At 41.3% G+C, this 14,545-nt stretch overlaps 1 protein-coding gene across 10 annotated transcripts in view; it reads right to left on the minus strand.

Moving 5' to 3' along the window:
* TBC1D1 (TBC1 domain family member 1) overlaps nucleotides 1-14,545 on the minus strand; it is a 161,936-nt gene that overhangs the window by 127,358 nt on the left and 20,033 nt on the right. For 8 of the 10 annotated variants that reach the window (XM_053253929.1, XM_053253932.1, XM_053253933.1 and 5 more), the window contains exon 2: nucleotides 10,536-11,000. The exons of 1 other annotated variant lie outside the window; for it this stretch is intronic. In XM_053253929.1, the coding sequence (XP_053109904.1) occupies nucleotides 10,536-10,952 (417 nt within the window). In that variant the 5' untranslated portion in view covers nucleotides 10,953-11,000. Of the gene's footprint in view, nucleotides 1-10,535; nucleotides 11,975-14,545 lie in introns of all 10 variants that reach the window. One more of the 10 variants, XM_053253928.1, reaches the window with a different exon arrangement.

Below are 14,545 nucleotides of genomic sequence, written 5' to 3' on the forward strand. Positions count from 1 at the left end.
TTTAAATTGTTCCATTATCCAAAAATATGGAATGGCCAATAAAAATGAGAGTGAGAGTATGGGAAGCAATTAATCCTCTCTAATAAAAGGCTTGGTGTCCGTCCATGGACAACCAAGCGTGTGTCCGTGCCTCCCTCGGCCGTTCTGAGCATGCGCAGAGCGCATGCGCAGGACGGCCGAGTCAAACATGGACAAAGGCACCAGGCAGCCATGTTTGTTGTGTTGCCGCCACGGGGAGGGAAGAAGCGGCTGCGGCAGCTACAGGGAGCCCGCAGGGAGGCCAAAGGCACCAGGCAGGAGTGGACAAAGGTGGCCACGGGGAAGAGGGAAGAAGCGGCTACGGCAGCCGCAGGGAGCCAGAGGCGGCGGCGGCTCCAGGCCACCTGCGGGAGGCAGTTGCTTGACTGGCCGCAAAACTGACACAGGCGGGCACTGGAAGAGCAAAGATGGCAGCAGCTGGCCCGCCTGCGGAGACAACTAAGATGACAATGGGGAGGGCAGAAGCGGCTGCAGCGGCCGCAGAGAGGCAGAGGCGGCATTGGATCCAGGCCCGCCTGTGTCAGTCCTGGCGGAGCAAGGAAGCGGAGGGGACTCCAGAGTCCCGAAGCCCACTCCCGGGCCGGGCAAGCTCCCCTTACCGGCGGGAGGAGCAGCACGCAGAGGGCGGTCCGCAGCAGCAGCAGCCGCTCCCAGGCCACGGCGGCATCAGAAGCAGCCCCCATTCTCATTCTTCCACTGGCCGGCCGCGGGGAAGACAGATGCTTTTCCACTGAAGAGGGGGAGGGGGCACTCTTTAACCCTTTCCTGGCAGTTCGCCAACACCTCACTCTGTTGTGCCTGTCGACCAACAAAGGGCAAGAGCCTGCTTGCGGGTGGCGTGCATATGACCATTAACTAAGAAGCGGCACGGCCAACAACTGTGACTGCGGGGAGTGGCGGGCCGGGAGCTGATTGAGCTGCAGGCAGTGCCTTCCACCCGGGCTGTGTATTGGCGCCGGGAAGCCCAGGCAGGCGCTGTGACAGGGCGGGGGAGGGAGGAGGCGAGCTGACTGGCTGGGGGCGGGGGTTTCCCGACCTCGCGAGCGCGCTGCACAAGCGAGCGAGCTCCTCTTCGGGAGCTCACATTTACGTTTTTCCCGAAACATTCCGAGCGGCGCTCCACTTCCTCCCGTCCTGTCTTCGGCCGCGCCAGCGAAGTGGGTCTGCCCTGGCTATCGAGCAAGATGCAGCTCAGTACCGCTGGGAGCTGACCAACCTTGGTAAATCCCCATTCACAAAGAATGTGGTGTATAAAGAAATACTTGGGGGGGGGGACCAAAAAAAGAATGAAATGAGTAAATTAAGTTAAAAACTGAGTTGAACAAAAAAATAAAATTATTTAAACAAAAAATATGCTCTACAATTAGCCTCATAAGTATTTAAAAACTAAATAAGGGCGATGGCAGATCAAAAGAAAGAAAAGACAGAGGGAAGAGGGAAAAAGAAGAGACAGAGGGACAAGGGGGAGAAGAAAGGAAAGAAAAGAGTACGGGAGAGGGAAGGGTAGAATAAAAAAGGGTGGGGAGGGAGAAAGAAAAACGGATACAAAAATAAGGGTCAAAAGACAAGAAGAGCGAGCAAAGGAGAACAATCAGAAAAATTACCCCACTCCACACCAGAAAAGACACTGGCCCAGCGATAAGGAGGAGGGCACAGGGCAGCCAGAGGAGGGAGGGAGGGAAATTATGAAACAAAGAAGTAAGAAAGGAAGGAAAAAGAAAGAAAAAAGAAGGAAGGAAGAAGGACAGAAAACAGACAGGAAAAAGGGAAGAGGAGCCAACCGCAAAGAGCGATCCCGTTAAAGAAAGAAAAGAGGAAAAGAGAAATAAGAAAGAATGATGGGAGTGAGAAGAGATGGAAGAAGGGAAGAAAAGTAGAGAGAGAGAGAGGTAGAGAGAAGAAAGGAAGGAAAGGAAACAGAGGAAGAGGGAGAGAAAAGGAAGGAGTGAAAGAGAGAAAGAGAAAAATAAAAAGAGAGGACGGCGAAAGAAAGAGGTAGAAGCAATAAAGGAAACATCAAAAACCAAAAAAAGAGGTTCTAGCGCCCGTTATTTTAACGGGCTTAAAAATACTAGTTCCTAGATAAAAGAATATTTAGCCAATTGCTTGTACAACACAATTTTTACAAAGATCAGGAACATTGTGATGAAGCTGACTCACTCATGGGAGCTACAGGAGCACTTATTCTGTTTATTTCTGCTTTTTCAAATAAAAAGTAACTTTAAAGCAACCTTACAAGGAAAAGAAATTGTGTCTCCAGGATTTGATGGAAGAGGGAAAGGGGCACCAGACCAATGTTAGCTGGCACTGACAGTAGCATAAATCTGGAGTGAATCCAGAGAAGTATTTTTTTCTCTAAGCACAAATCTCAAATATTCAGATTATGTTAACATTTGTAAGACAAATGCTATAAACAATAGTAAGTTTAACCATACAATTGAATATCTAGACTGTATTATTTTAATAAAGAGATGCTTACAAAAGCCTTAGTCTTGGTGTCAAATATCAAAAATAAATTACATAATAATAACCTGCTGTCACAAAGTAAAATCCACCAACAAATGCATAGGAGTTCACTGGATCTCTATACCTTTTATAGCTAAATAATACAAACTTCCCAAGTCCACACAGGTTGACAAATTGTTGGCACCTGATCAAACTGCCACTTACTCCTAATAATCTTTCACCAATGTATTTATGAAATGAAAGGGAATACACATTAGTGTGTACAAACCAACATGATTACGTGACAAAAAGGGAGTACAATTGATGTGGAATTTAAAACAAATTATTGTTTGTTTATGAGGGTTACTGGCCACCTTTCCAATAAAAATACACAATACAACTTCAAAACAAAAGACTATAAAACAATAAAACCAGCATGTAAAATCCTAAAATAAACACTAATTGAATCAAATGGGGATAACATTTATTTTGCTTCTGTATTTTGTGTTTATTAATATAAACATGAAGGAACAGAGTAGCCTTAACAATAGGACTTGCGAGGAACCAAACCAATCCGGATCCAAGCTGCATAAGTAAGTACCATATCTATGGCCAGTATTGAGGACATTTACAAGCAAAACATGGGGCGATTACCGTAATGCAGTTTCAACTTATCACAAAGCACTGCCATACACAACATGGGGAAGCTATGACAGGTCCAGTTGCAACATAACACTACCTGAATTGTAATCAGTCATCCAGAAGTACACCTAGGTAATTTTGGAGCCTGGACCTAATGGCCTTTGGAGCCCCACCCCCGCAAGTTAAACATTGTCCAAGAGTAAGAGCACCTTTGCAGTCATCACCTGCAGCCTAAATTAAACTCAAACACATGTAACTGCATCTACTTACATTACCTTATCTCATCTCTCCTTCTGCTGAAATTCGAAACCAGCACTAACTTTCACAGAAATTCTGCTCATGTGAGAAGACCCTTGTTGCTTATCCTCTTGGTGGAAATTATGACTAAACTGTTCAGAATAAGTAAGGAGAATCAAACAAACACAAACTCAAAAGTATGGAGTGGTTTCCCCCACTTCAAAATACACCATTTAAAAGAAAATCTCACAATTTCAGGTTGTGGACTGAAATTGGGTCAACAAGATGGAGCTGAAGCCTTGCTCTAGGGGTAAGCAATCATACTTTTCAGGTGTATAATGAAGCTACATCCTACTACCATGTGTGTGGTGGCTCTCTTTCTTCCTTTCCACTTCCACCGTAAACCACCACCACCACAGCCACTCAGATAATCTTAATGAGATATTAAGAGCTGGTTCTGCAAAGGGGGAGAGACGAGTTTGAAAATGTTCTTCTGTGTTCAATTCTAAATATATATTTGACAATTCACTATTCATATCTTTCCAGGAATATTAAATTTGTAAGATTTCTCATGCATTATTTTTTGCTGGCATAAGAAGTCTTCGTATAAGTGAAATTTTCTGTACATTCCTGTTGACCTAGGTAATCAGTAGAAAGCCAGATACAACAATATATTACTATATTTGGCTGCATATATAATATATAGCTTGCAGAATGGTATCCTGTTCACAAACAATTAATAGGTTTGCACACCTCTATTGTTTCGCCAGATCAGAATGCCTGATTTCATCTCCCAATATATTTCCTGTATATGTTTTGAAGATTAAGTATGAAAGAGGAACACTTCAAGGCATTAAGATCAAAATGTTTGGAAATGTTTATGTTGTGATTGAAGCAAGATTAAAGCAAGATGACCTGATGTTTAAGTGGCTTCTTGAGATAAGATAAAGACATATTATTATTATTATTATATTATTATTATTATTTTGTCAGACAGGTGTTATTGACTGGTTTGTTTTATCCAGACATCGAGTCCTTCCCAAGGACCTGGGATGGCTGAATTTTATTATCAATGTTGTTGCTGTTATTATAGATATCGTCGCAGAATATAGGCTGTTCCCAGTAAAGTTGCTTTTTGTAATTGGCTGGTGGTGATTTCTGTGGCCCCTATGGTGTTGAGGTGCTCTTCAAGTTGTTTTGGAATTGCACGTAGGGCACTAATTACCGCTGGGATTATTTGGGTCTTTTTCTGCCACAGCCTTTCAATTTCAATTTGTAGATCTTTGTATTTGGTGATTTTTTTTCTGTTTCTTTTTCTTCTATTCTGCTATCCCCTGGTATTGCTATGTTGATTATTTTGACTTGTTTTTCTTTCTTCTCGACTACAGTTATATCTGGTGGATTGTGTAGCAGATGTTTGTCTGTTTGTAGTCGGAAGTCCCATAATATTTTTGCATCTTCATTTTCGACAACTTTTTCAATTTTATGGTCCCACCAATCTTTGGCTACAGGTAGCTTGTATTTTTTGCAGATGTTCCAGTGTATCATCCCTGCTACTTGTCATTCCTTTGTTTGTAGTCAGTCTGTGTGCTCTTTTTACAACAGCTGATTAGGTGGTCCACTGTTTCATCTGCTTCTTTACAAAGGCGGCACTTGCTGTTTCTGGTTGACTTTTCTACTTTTGCTCTTATTGCATTTGTTCTTAGTGCCTGTTCTTGTGCAGCCAGTATTAAACCCTCTGTTTCTTTCTTCAAGTTGCCATTCTTAAGCCATTGCCAGGTCTTGATGATGTTTGATTTTCCATTTATATTGTGCAAATATTGACCATGCAGTGGCTTCCCCTCCCCCCTTTCATTTTTCTGCTCAGTTCTTGACTTGTTCTTTCTTGTAGGCCTGCTTTGTTTCATTGGTGTTGAATAGTTTCTCGTTCTTGACCATTTTAAGTGCATCTTCTTTACTGTCCTTGATATATTCTTCAAGGCCTCTTTTCTCCTCCTCTACTGTTTGATGGACTTGCAGCATTCCTCTTCCACCTGAGCTGCAAGGGAGGTATAGCCTATCTACATCACTGCGGAGGTGCAGAGCATGATTGATGGTCATTATTTTCCTGGTCTTAAGATCTAGCATCTCTAGCTCTGCCTGGGTCCAGTCTATTATTCCTGCAGTGTATCTGATAACAGGTATAGTCCAGGTGTTTATGGCTTGTATGGTGTTCCCGCCATTGAGTTTGGACTTGAGGATTTTTCTAACTCTCCTGATGTATTCACATCCAATTTTTCTTTTTAACTTCAGTGTGTGCAATGTTATCAGCCTGGAGTATGCCCAAGTATTTGTAATGTTCTTTCTCTTCCAGGTTCTTGATGTTGCTTCCATTGGGCAGTTCTATTCCTTCTGTTTTTGTTCTTTTCCCTCTGTTCATTATTAATGCGGCACACTTGTCTAGTCCAAACTCCATTGCTATATCGCTACTGAATATACGGACAGTGTTTAGCAGTGATTCGATTTCTGATTGGGACTTTCCATACAACTTCAGATCATCCATGTACAGCAGATGGTTTATTTTGCTTGATGTTTTAGATGTTTGGTATCCGAGGCCTTTTTTGTTTAGTATTTGTAAAAGTGGAGTCATGGCGATTACAAACAACAGAGGGAATAGTGAGTCTCCTTGGGAAATACCTCTTCTAATTCTAACCTGTCCAAGTGTCTCGCCATTGATTGTTAACTGTGTAGTCCACATGCTCATTGCTTTTAAAAAAATAAATATCTGAATGTTTTTGCTGACACCAGTTGTTTCTAAATATTTTAGTATCCATGTGTGAGGCAATGGGTCGAAGGCTTTTTTGTAGTCAATCCATGCAACACTTAGATTTGTTTTCTTCAAATTATCTAATAATCTAATAATATTTGTTTATTATTTATTTATTTATTTGAGTTCTATGATGCCCTTCCAAAAATGGCTCAGGGCGGTTTACACAAAGAAATAATATATAAATCAGATGGATCCCTGTCCCCAAAGGGCTCACTATCTAAAAAGCAACATCAGATAGACACCAGCAACAGTCACTGGAGGTATTGTGCTGGAGGTGGATAGCGCCAGTTAGACTGAAGAGCACATAGACTGAGGAGCACAATGTGGCCATACAAAACCAACTTACATTTCATAGTTATGGCCTTGACAGCATTCAAGTCAAAGATAAGCTTAAATCAAACATAACAACCAAGCCATGGTTTGACTCTTGGAATCATGTGCCTTTGACTGCTGAACCCCCTTTCCCCCGATTCCTTCCCTCACAGCCTCAGATTACCTCCCTTATATCCTCAGTTCAGGAAAACCACAGTTTGCCATTATGTCCAAACAGAGCTAATTATTTGTTTACACAAATTTGAATCAGAAACAGCAACTGGAAATGGATTTGGTCTGGAGGCAAATCATAGATTGTTTGAATGACTAAGTGGTGGGAGAATCAAAGCATGTGAAGATGAGAGGAAGGAAGAGGGAGTACACCAGCCTGTGGCATGGTCTCAATGTCCAAACCATAGTTTGGTTCAAGGGCGTAGCCCGGGAAGAGGGAGCCCATGTTCACCCCTCTCCCTGGCGGCCCCTCAGAGTGAGAGAGAAAATAGGGAGGGGTGGAGCAGGGGGCCCCCTCAGGAACTGGGGGGCCCAGGTTCTTTGAACCCATACACTCAATTATAGCTACACCCCTGGTTTGGTTGTTACACATATACTGATCCATAATAGTAGACAAGTTTTCACTTCTTAATTATTTCTGACTGTGTGTTTTCTTTAAGAATATCTTTCTGTTCTGAGGTTAATCTAAGATGGAATTTTCAATGCAATAGATTATATATTTAACGCAATGGCCAGGAAGGGGAGGGGAATTATGCTCCTTTAGGTGTGCCCAAGGACCTGCACTTGCCTTAAGGGGCAGTTACTTATTTTCTTCTTTGAATGGGAGACCACCACCCCCATGCCATATTCAAACTCAAACTGCTTTTGAACTTTCCTTCATGTTCAAAAGGCTTGAGGGGCTGTTCAAAGAAACATAAACCAAAAGCTATCTTGGGCATGCAGAATGAGTTACATAGTTCTTTACAGTAGAGGCCCTTATGGGTAGGCCAAGGGGGCAATAAATGACCCACAGGTGAGGCTTGTTCCCACCTTCCTCTCCCTGCCCCAGTTGCCTCATTCTGTCTCACCTCCCATGCCATGTTAACCACAGATGCGCTGGGGCTGGGGAACCAGGCAAATAACCAGCCAATGCACCTGGGATTAATGTTTTGGCAAGGGAGGTGAGTCAGCCTGGGTGGAGAGAATGAGAACAAGCCGCACCTGTGGCTTGTTCACTCCCCCCGCCTTGACCTGCCAATATGAGCTGCTACTGGTTCTTTGGGTCCTCTTTCATATCTGCTGCAGAATAACAGGGTCCCTTTTGGTAATGTACCAAGAGAAGGGAGGTTCTCTTAGTAACCTATCAGGCCATTAGAATAGTGGAAAGTAGCTCCTGGTTCTCAAAAACCACAACAACAAGTTGTTCACCAGCTCTCAGTTTCTGTTACAAATACTGCTCCTATTCAATATAGTTCGCAGGAAATCTGTGAATAAATTATGCATGGTTGACCTATTGTATCTCTTATGACAACTGGACACTCAACTTCAAAAGCTGCCACCTGATGAACAAAATCAAATTCATCTTCCAACATTAAAATGTTACCATAAGCGGAGTGGTGTTGGTGGTTTCCAGGCAAACATTTTATGCAGATATATTTGTCCTCCAAATAAAGAGTACCAGGTACTATATCAGCACATATTTGGCAGCAAAGCAATGTGGGTTTTTTTTAATGTTTTGCTTATACAATATTTGTTTTACTTGGTATAAAAAAGGACTGCAATGATTTAAATTCTTCTTGCTAATCAGGGTCATTTTATACAACACAAATGTTTAAGAAAAACAAAAATGGGCTATACTTAAGGCTTTTAAGAGTTCTTTTACCATTAGCAATTTTGGATCCATAGATGCTTGTAACTTTGTAAAAATATTAAATATTTGTTACCTGAATACAGAGCACAATGTTGGGATAAAATTCTCAAGTTGATATCCTTCCACCAAAAAAATGGAGGACTCAGAAATGTTCTGCCCTCACTAATTTATGACTAAAAGTTTTTCTCTTTAGCCTTTATGTCAAATGGTTTCCAAAACTAATCAAGCAAGCAAATGCTGTGATGATTTTTTCACAGTGCAGAACAAAGTGTTTGGGACACTGTGGGAGGAAGGAGACAGTGATTGATAATACATATCTTATTGTACAGTGCCTGGTGACTGGGTTGATAATTATGGGAGGAAAGTTCCATCCTATCAAATCCTAGTGATGGAGATTTACAGAGCAGGGGACAATAGGGCCATTCCATTTGAACAAGATGGCACCATACAGCCTTGAGAGATCAGAATTCCAATAAATTGAGGACTGAGGAAGAAAACTAACCAGAGAAGGAACTGTCTGTCTCTGTAGTACTTGGCCATCTGCAGTATATCTGTAAGGAAGCTGTCACAAGGAGTAATTTTGCTAGTCCTCTCACCATATGTTACCTCAGAACTGAATTACAACCTAGATCTTGGGCAAGTGGGGTTACAAATAGACTAGTCAAAACTAACTTCAGCTAACCTTGGTCCAGACAATAAAGATGGATGCACACTTCAGATTTAAAACTGGAGTCTCTTTCCTCACAGAGCCCAGGGACTGTAGTTCTCAGATGGGGCCTAGAAATCCTTCCATTTCAGAACTAACAGAATCTGAAGCATATTTACATCGCAACAGTTTCCAGGATTCTCTGGGGGGGCTATTACAATTTAAATTGGTTTTATACAGTTTAATATGTAGTATTGCAAGGGTTTTATGGTACAGTGCAATTTTCACAATTCTAGAAACCACAAGTTCTCATTCAGATATGCACTATATGTAATGTCATACTGAAACTTCACACACTACACTATCAAACATTTAAATAAAATATGAAGTGCAGTAAAAGTATTTTAAGTAGTCTATTCCTGTACTTGTCCTGTTGTATGAATAAAGTTTCCTTGGGCATATCTTTGCTATCAATGTATAATAGTTTTATACCAGCTTAACTGTCATGACTTCTGCCCAAATTCTGAGAACTTTAGTCCGATGAAAATGCTGAGACGTTTATGTTGTTTCTGAGTTTGCCAAGCATTTTTTTCTGGCCCTGAACTAAAATTCCTAAAGCTCTCTGGAGAGAGGGAAAGACTGACAATAGGATATTGAGAATGCAAGTTTTATAAATGATGCCCAGGAATATATCCAGTCATATTCATGGATTATAAAACTTTCTGCAGCTGTTCACTGGATGATGGAAAGTGAAAGGCAAGAGAAGTATTACTCCACAATTGTCCTATTTTCATGGCATTTTTTGGGTGGGGGGAGAATTTGGTTTTTGATGATGTCACAAACTGAATACCAAATTTCACAGAGTACTAATGTGACTTGATAAGAGAGTTATTCTAGTCATGAAATAGAGGAAGTACTGGATATCTACAGGGCTAGTTGGGTATACCTATTGGTATAGTAATCATAAACAAATTGTGTGAAAGTAAAATAACACACTTGGATTTAGGACTTATATTGTATGAACCCAACTAGATAGCCAAGGCTGTATCGAAACACCACAGAAGCGATATGTCTTCAATTTATTTAAATGTTGTATTAGGACCAAACTACACGTTACATTAAACATATTTTAAAATAACATGCTTAGGAGTGTCCTAACCTCTCTCTAAAGAAAATACTGCCATGCGGTGGGGCTGATTCAGGTTGGGACTGCAGAGAGGGAGGCTAACCCTTTTCCCTTGTGCCACTGTCACACCAAAAATCTTCCCCAAAAGCCACAGCAAACAGCTGCTGGGCAGGGGGGGTGGCATTCAGCAGAAAAATGATACTAGGAGAAAGGAGTAATTACCCCTTCCGCTGCACAGCAGTCATGACCTAGATCAGTGCTCCTCATGACCACATTTTCATTGAGAGTGACTGTCAGTTCTAAACACATTTAATGTAAAGTGTGGTTTGACTCCAAAATCGCAGCACATCTTTTAAAATAACCATTATTATGTTCTGCTTTGAACACAATATGTAACAAACAAAAACATTCCACTTACTTTTGTTTGATCATCAGCTTTGAATACATAACAGATACTTTGCTGATTTAATGCTCCATCTTTTATTAAGCAGGCAAAGTAGCTTGGGTCATGGCTGTTGTGAATCAGTTTGTGGACATGCTGTGGCCTATATTCAAACAGGCCTGAACATATCAGAGGGTCCCACTGTTGGATTTTTCCTGTGTCTTCTTCACATCGCAGCCTGGTCGGTGAGACATAAAGCCTAACTTGGTGAGTTCCAACCTCTTCCTTCAAGGATTTTGTGCTGAGCCGCCGAATCTCTGCCACAATCCAAGGGAGCACTGTCATGGTAGTTAGAGAGTGAACTGGCAGAGAGCCAACAAGATGAAGACTGAAGTCCACAGAGCTATCACTGGATGTTTCAGGATTTTTAACTTTGAATGATATGGGTTCCATTTTATAGTCATCAAGGGGGAGTCAGTCAGGAACCCTAAACTTGGAATCCTAAAATGAAGGATATATTTACAGTTAACACAATCTCTCTCCTGGCAGGGTCATGTCAGTGATTACAGAAATCATCACTCGTATGACATCTCCAATAAAATTATTTTGGTTATCGTTTAGCTTGTTGTTTTTGAAAAATAACTATTATTAATGAAAATAACAATTTTGCAAAACTCAATAAAGTAATGCATTCCTACATGTATTGTACAAATTCAAAAACCAACATTTTAAGATAATAGCATGTCCTTCTGGAATTGCTGAAACCTTTAGCAAATTGACACATGCTGTACAAGTAATATTACAAGTTCAGTAATATTAAAGCAGTGAAATGTAAAACTGTTAGCTATACTATTCAGCTCTGTTGAGTTTACAGTAGCTTAATTACAGTTGATTGGGTTTTTAAAAATTTAAAATAATTTTATCCTGTCCCTCCAGCACACTGCCACTTGGGGCAGCTTACAATAAACCAGTAAACCACAATAAAGGTAAAGTGTGCTGTTTAATCAGTGTCGACTCTTGGTGACCACAAAGCCCTGTGGTTGTCTTTCGTAGAAGACAGGAGGGGTTTACCATTGCCATCTCCAGCTCAGTATGAGGTGATGCCTTTCAGCATCTTCCTATATCGCTGTTGCCCAATATGGGAAACATATCAGCAGAGATTTGAACCGGCAACCTCTGGCTTGCTAGTCAAGTCATTTTCCCGCTGCACCATTAGGTGGCTTACAAGGCAATAACAACATAAGAACACAACAAACATGATAAAAATACAATAATAATAATTATTATTATTTATTCGATTTCTATACTGCCCTTCCAAAAATGGCTCAGGGCAATTTACACAGAGAAATAATAAATAAATAAGATGGATCCCTGTCCCCAGAGGGCTCACAATCTAAAAAGAAACATAAGATAGACACCAGCAACAGTCACTGGAGGTACTGTGCTGGGGGTGGATACGGCCAGTTACTCTCCCCCTGCAAAATAAAGAGAATCACCATGTTAAAAGGTGCCTCTTTGCCAAGTTAGCAGGAGTCTGCTAATAAGAGACAGAAGCAGATTAACAAGCAATTTGATAAGATAAAATAGCAGTCAGGACAAAAATAAATGGAAACCCCAAAAATCAGATTATTATGACATGTAAATGCTTCATAAGAAACTAGCCCCTTGGAAGATCATCAGTATGAACCTCAACAGTTTCACAGAAGCTTTATTTTCCAGCATAAGCAAAGCCAAACAAACAAATAAGCAAACAAGCAAACAATCAGGGTAGAGACCGTAGAGGGTTTTAAAAATAAATTTTAAAAGGCAAAAGAGGATGCGAGGGAAACAGTAAAGAGATGGAAGTTCTCAAATTAAGGATCATGAATACAAAGCAAATATGGAAAACAGAAAAGTCAATACAGAGACTTGAGAAGAGACATGACATTATCACATCACAGGTTCAGAATGTTTATTTTAGTAGAGATTGACTTGACTGAGGAGGAAACAGATGACTGAAGAAGAAGCCAAGAATTATGGTGCTCCCAGGCTTCAAGGAAAGGAAAGGAAAGGAAAGGAAAGGAAAGGAAGAGTGAAAAAGAAAAAGAAATTTGATAAATTGAAAAGGAACTAAACTAAACTAAATAAACAGCAGGACTTAGCAATATCTTGAGTGTAGGAAAGGGAAAGAGACAAAGCTGACCACATTTTTACTGCAACAGAAAAGTGTGGGAGAGCAAAAGATGGGATGAAGGAATGAGCTCTGTGGGATTCTTGTGAGGAAGGTAAACATTGTCAAATTACAAAGAAAAGGAGCAAATGGAAAAATAACTTTTTCTGTAGCACTATGAAAGGACAATAAAGCCATATTTGGCTTTTTAAAAGCCAAATCCTGGGTTACAGCTCCTGTTTCACACGAGTATACCCCTCAGGTTCTGGCAACAGTGGACAACATCCTGAAGAAGAGTGGGTAGAGAAAGAGAGAAAATGTTGAAGATTACACATACTAAGGACAAAGTAAAGTAAAGTTTTATGGTCGAGTCAGTGTCAACTCCTGGTGACCACAGAGCCATCTGGGATACAGGAGGAGTTTAACGTTGCCATTTCCCACGCAGTATGAGATGATGCCTTTCAGCATCTTCCTATATCGCTGCTACCCGATATAAGTGTTTCCCATAGTCTGGAAAACATACCAGTCGGGAGTTGAACTAGCAACCTCTTGCTCCCTAGACAAGGTACTTCCCCGCTGCGCCATTAAATTTAGCAGAAGGTAACTGGAAACCCTAAGCAATATTGGCTGTGTCAGAGTGGTAAGCATGGGCCAACCCCACCTCATCACTTGCTTCTCTTTGCTTTTCCATATTCCTAACAGCTTACACATGTGGGATAGAATACTTCCTTTCTGAATCTTCTCTGCCCTTTATCTGATATGATAGTCCTCCTGATCTAGTTTACTAAGTGCCAGACTGCATTTTGGGAGTCAGCAAAACCACATTGACTTCCTTTATATGTGTCTGTCACCTAGACAACCCCTAGGAGATATAAAGTAGAAATGCTGTAATTCCTGGACATCTTACTTTAAACAGTGGTGGGGTTTTTTTATTAGGGAGAAATGTGGCTACCCAGTCCTAGTTTATGACATAGAGTAGGATCCTATTATAATAAGAGGAGGACTATGTGACTTTTAAAAGAGGTAGAACTTTTCTGCTTTTTCTGATTGATGTTTGTTTGAGAATGTTGGCGATGGAGTTCCAGTGCATCGACCTCTTGCACAAACTATTCTAATCACCACTAAGGGCATTGGGAGTCAAGGTAGTTAGTAAGGGTCTCCTTACCTATCCCTGCTTGCCTCTGCTCTACGACCCCTGCCTTCACTCCTCAGGTTCTTCCTGTAGTGAGTCAGTCCTCTTCCTTTCTTCCTAGAGAGAAGATGGAAACCGCTCTCTCTCTCCCTACCTATTCATTATGTAGTTGATAGATAGGAAAGGTCTTTCCTATCTCAAACGTGCTTCACCAATAAATCAACTTAGTTTAGACTCTACAGTGATTTCCACATGTGTTTCTTAAACAGCTGCAATAACTAAACTTTGCACTCTGTTTAGAGTGTTAGAGTGCTGGACTAGGACCCTAGTGCTGGATTAGAGTGCTGGACTAGGACTTCACTAGACCCTAGTGAAGGACTTCACTAGACCCTAGGACACGCATCCCCAAACTGCGGCCCTCCAGATGTTGCTGAACTACAACTTCCAGCATACCCAGCCACAAAAAATTGTGTCTAGGGATGCTGGGAGTTGTAGTTCAGCAACATCTGGAGGGCCGCTGTTTGGGGATGCCTGCCCTAGGACTTCACTAGACCCTAGTGCTGGACTAGAGTGCTGGACTAGGACTTCAAATCCCCATTCAGCCATGAAACTAGCTGGGTGACTCTGGGCCATTCACTTCTCTCTCAGCCTAACCTACGTCACAGGGTTGTTGTGAAAGAGAAACTCAGGTATGTAGTACACCACTCTCGGATCCTTGGAGGAAGAGTGGGATATAAATGTAATAATAATAATAATACTTTGCAA

The sequence above is a fragment of the Hemicordylus capensis genome, chromosome 5 (assembly GCF_027244095.1).
Source record: "Hemicordylus capensis ecotype Gifberg chromosome 5, rHemCap1.1.pri, whole genome shotgun sequence".
NCBI lineage: Eukaryota > Metazoa > Chordata > Lepidosauria > Squamata > Cordylidae > Hemicordylus > Hemicordylus capensis.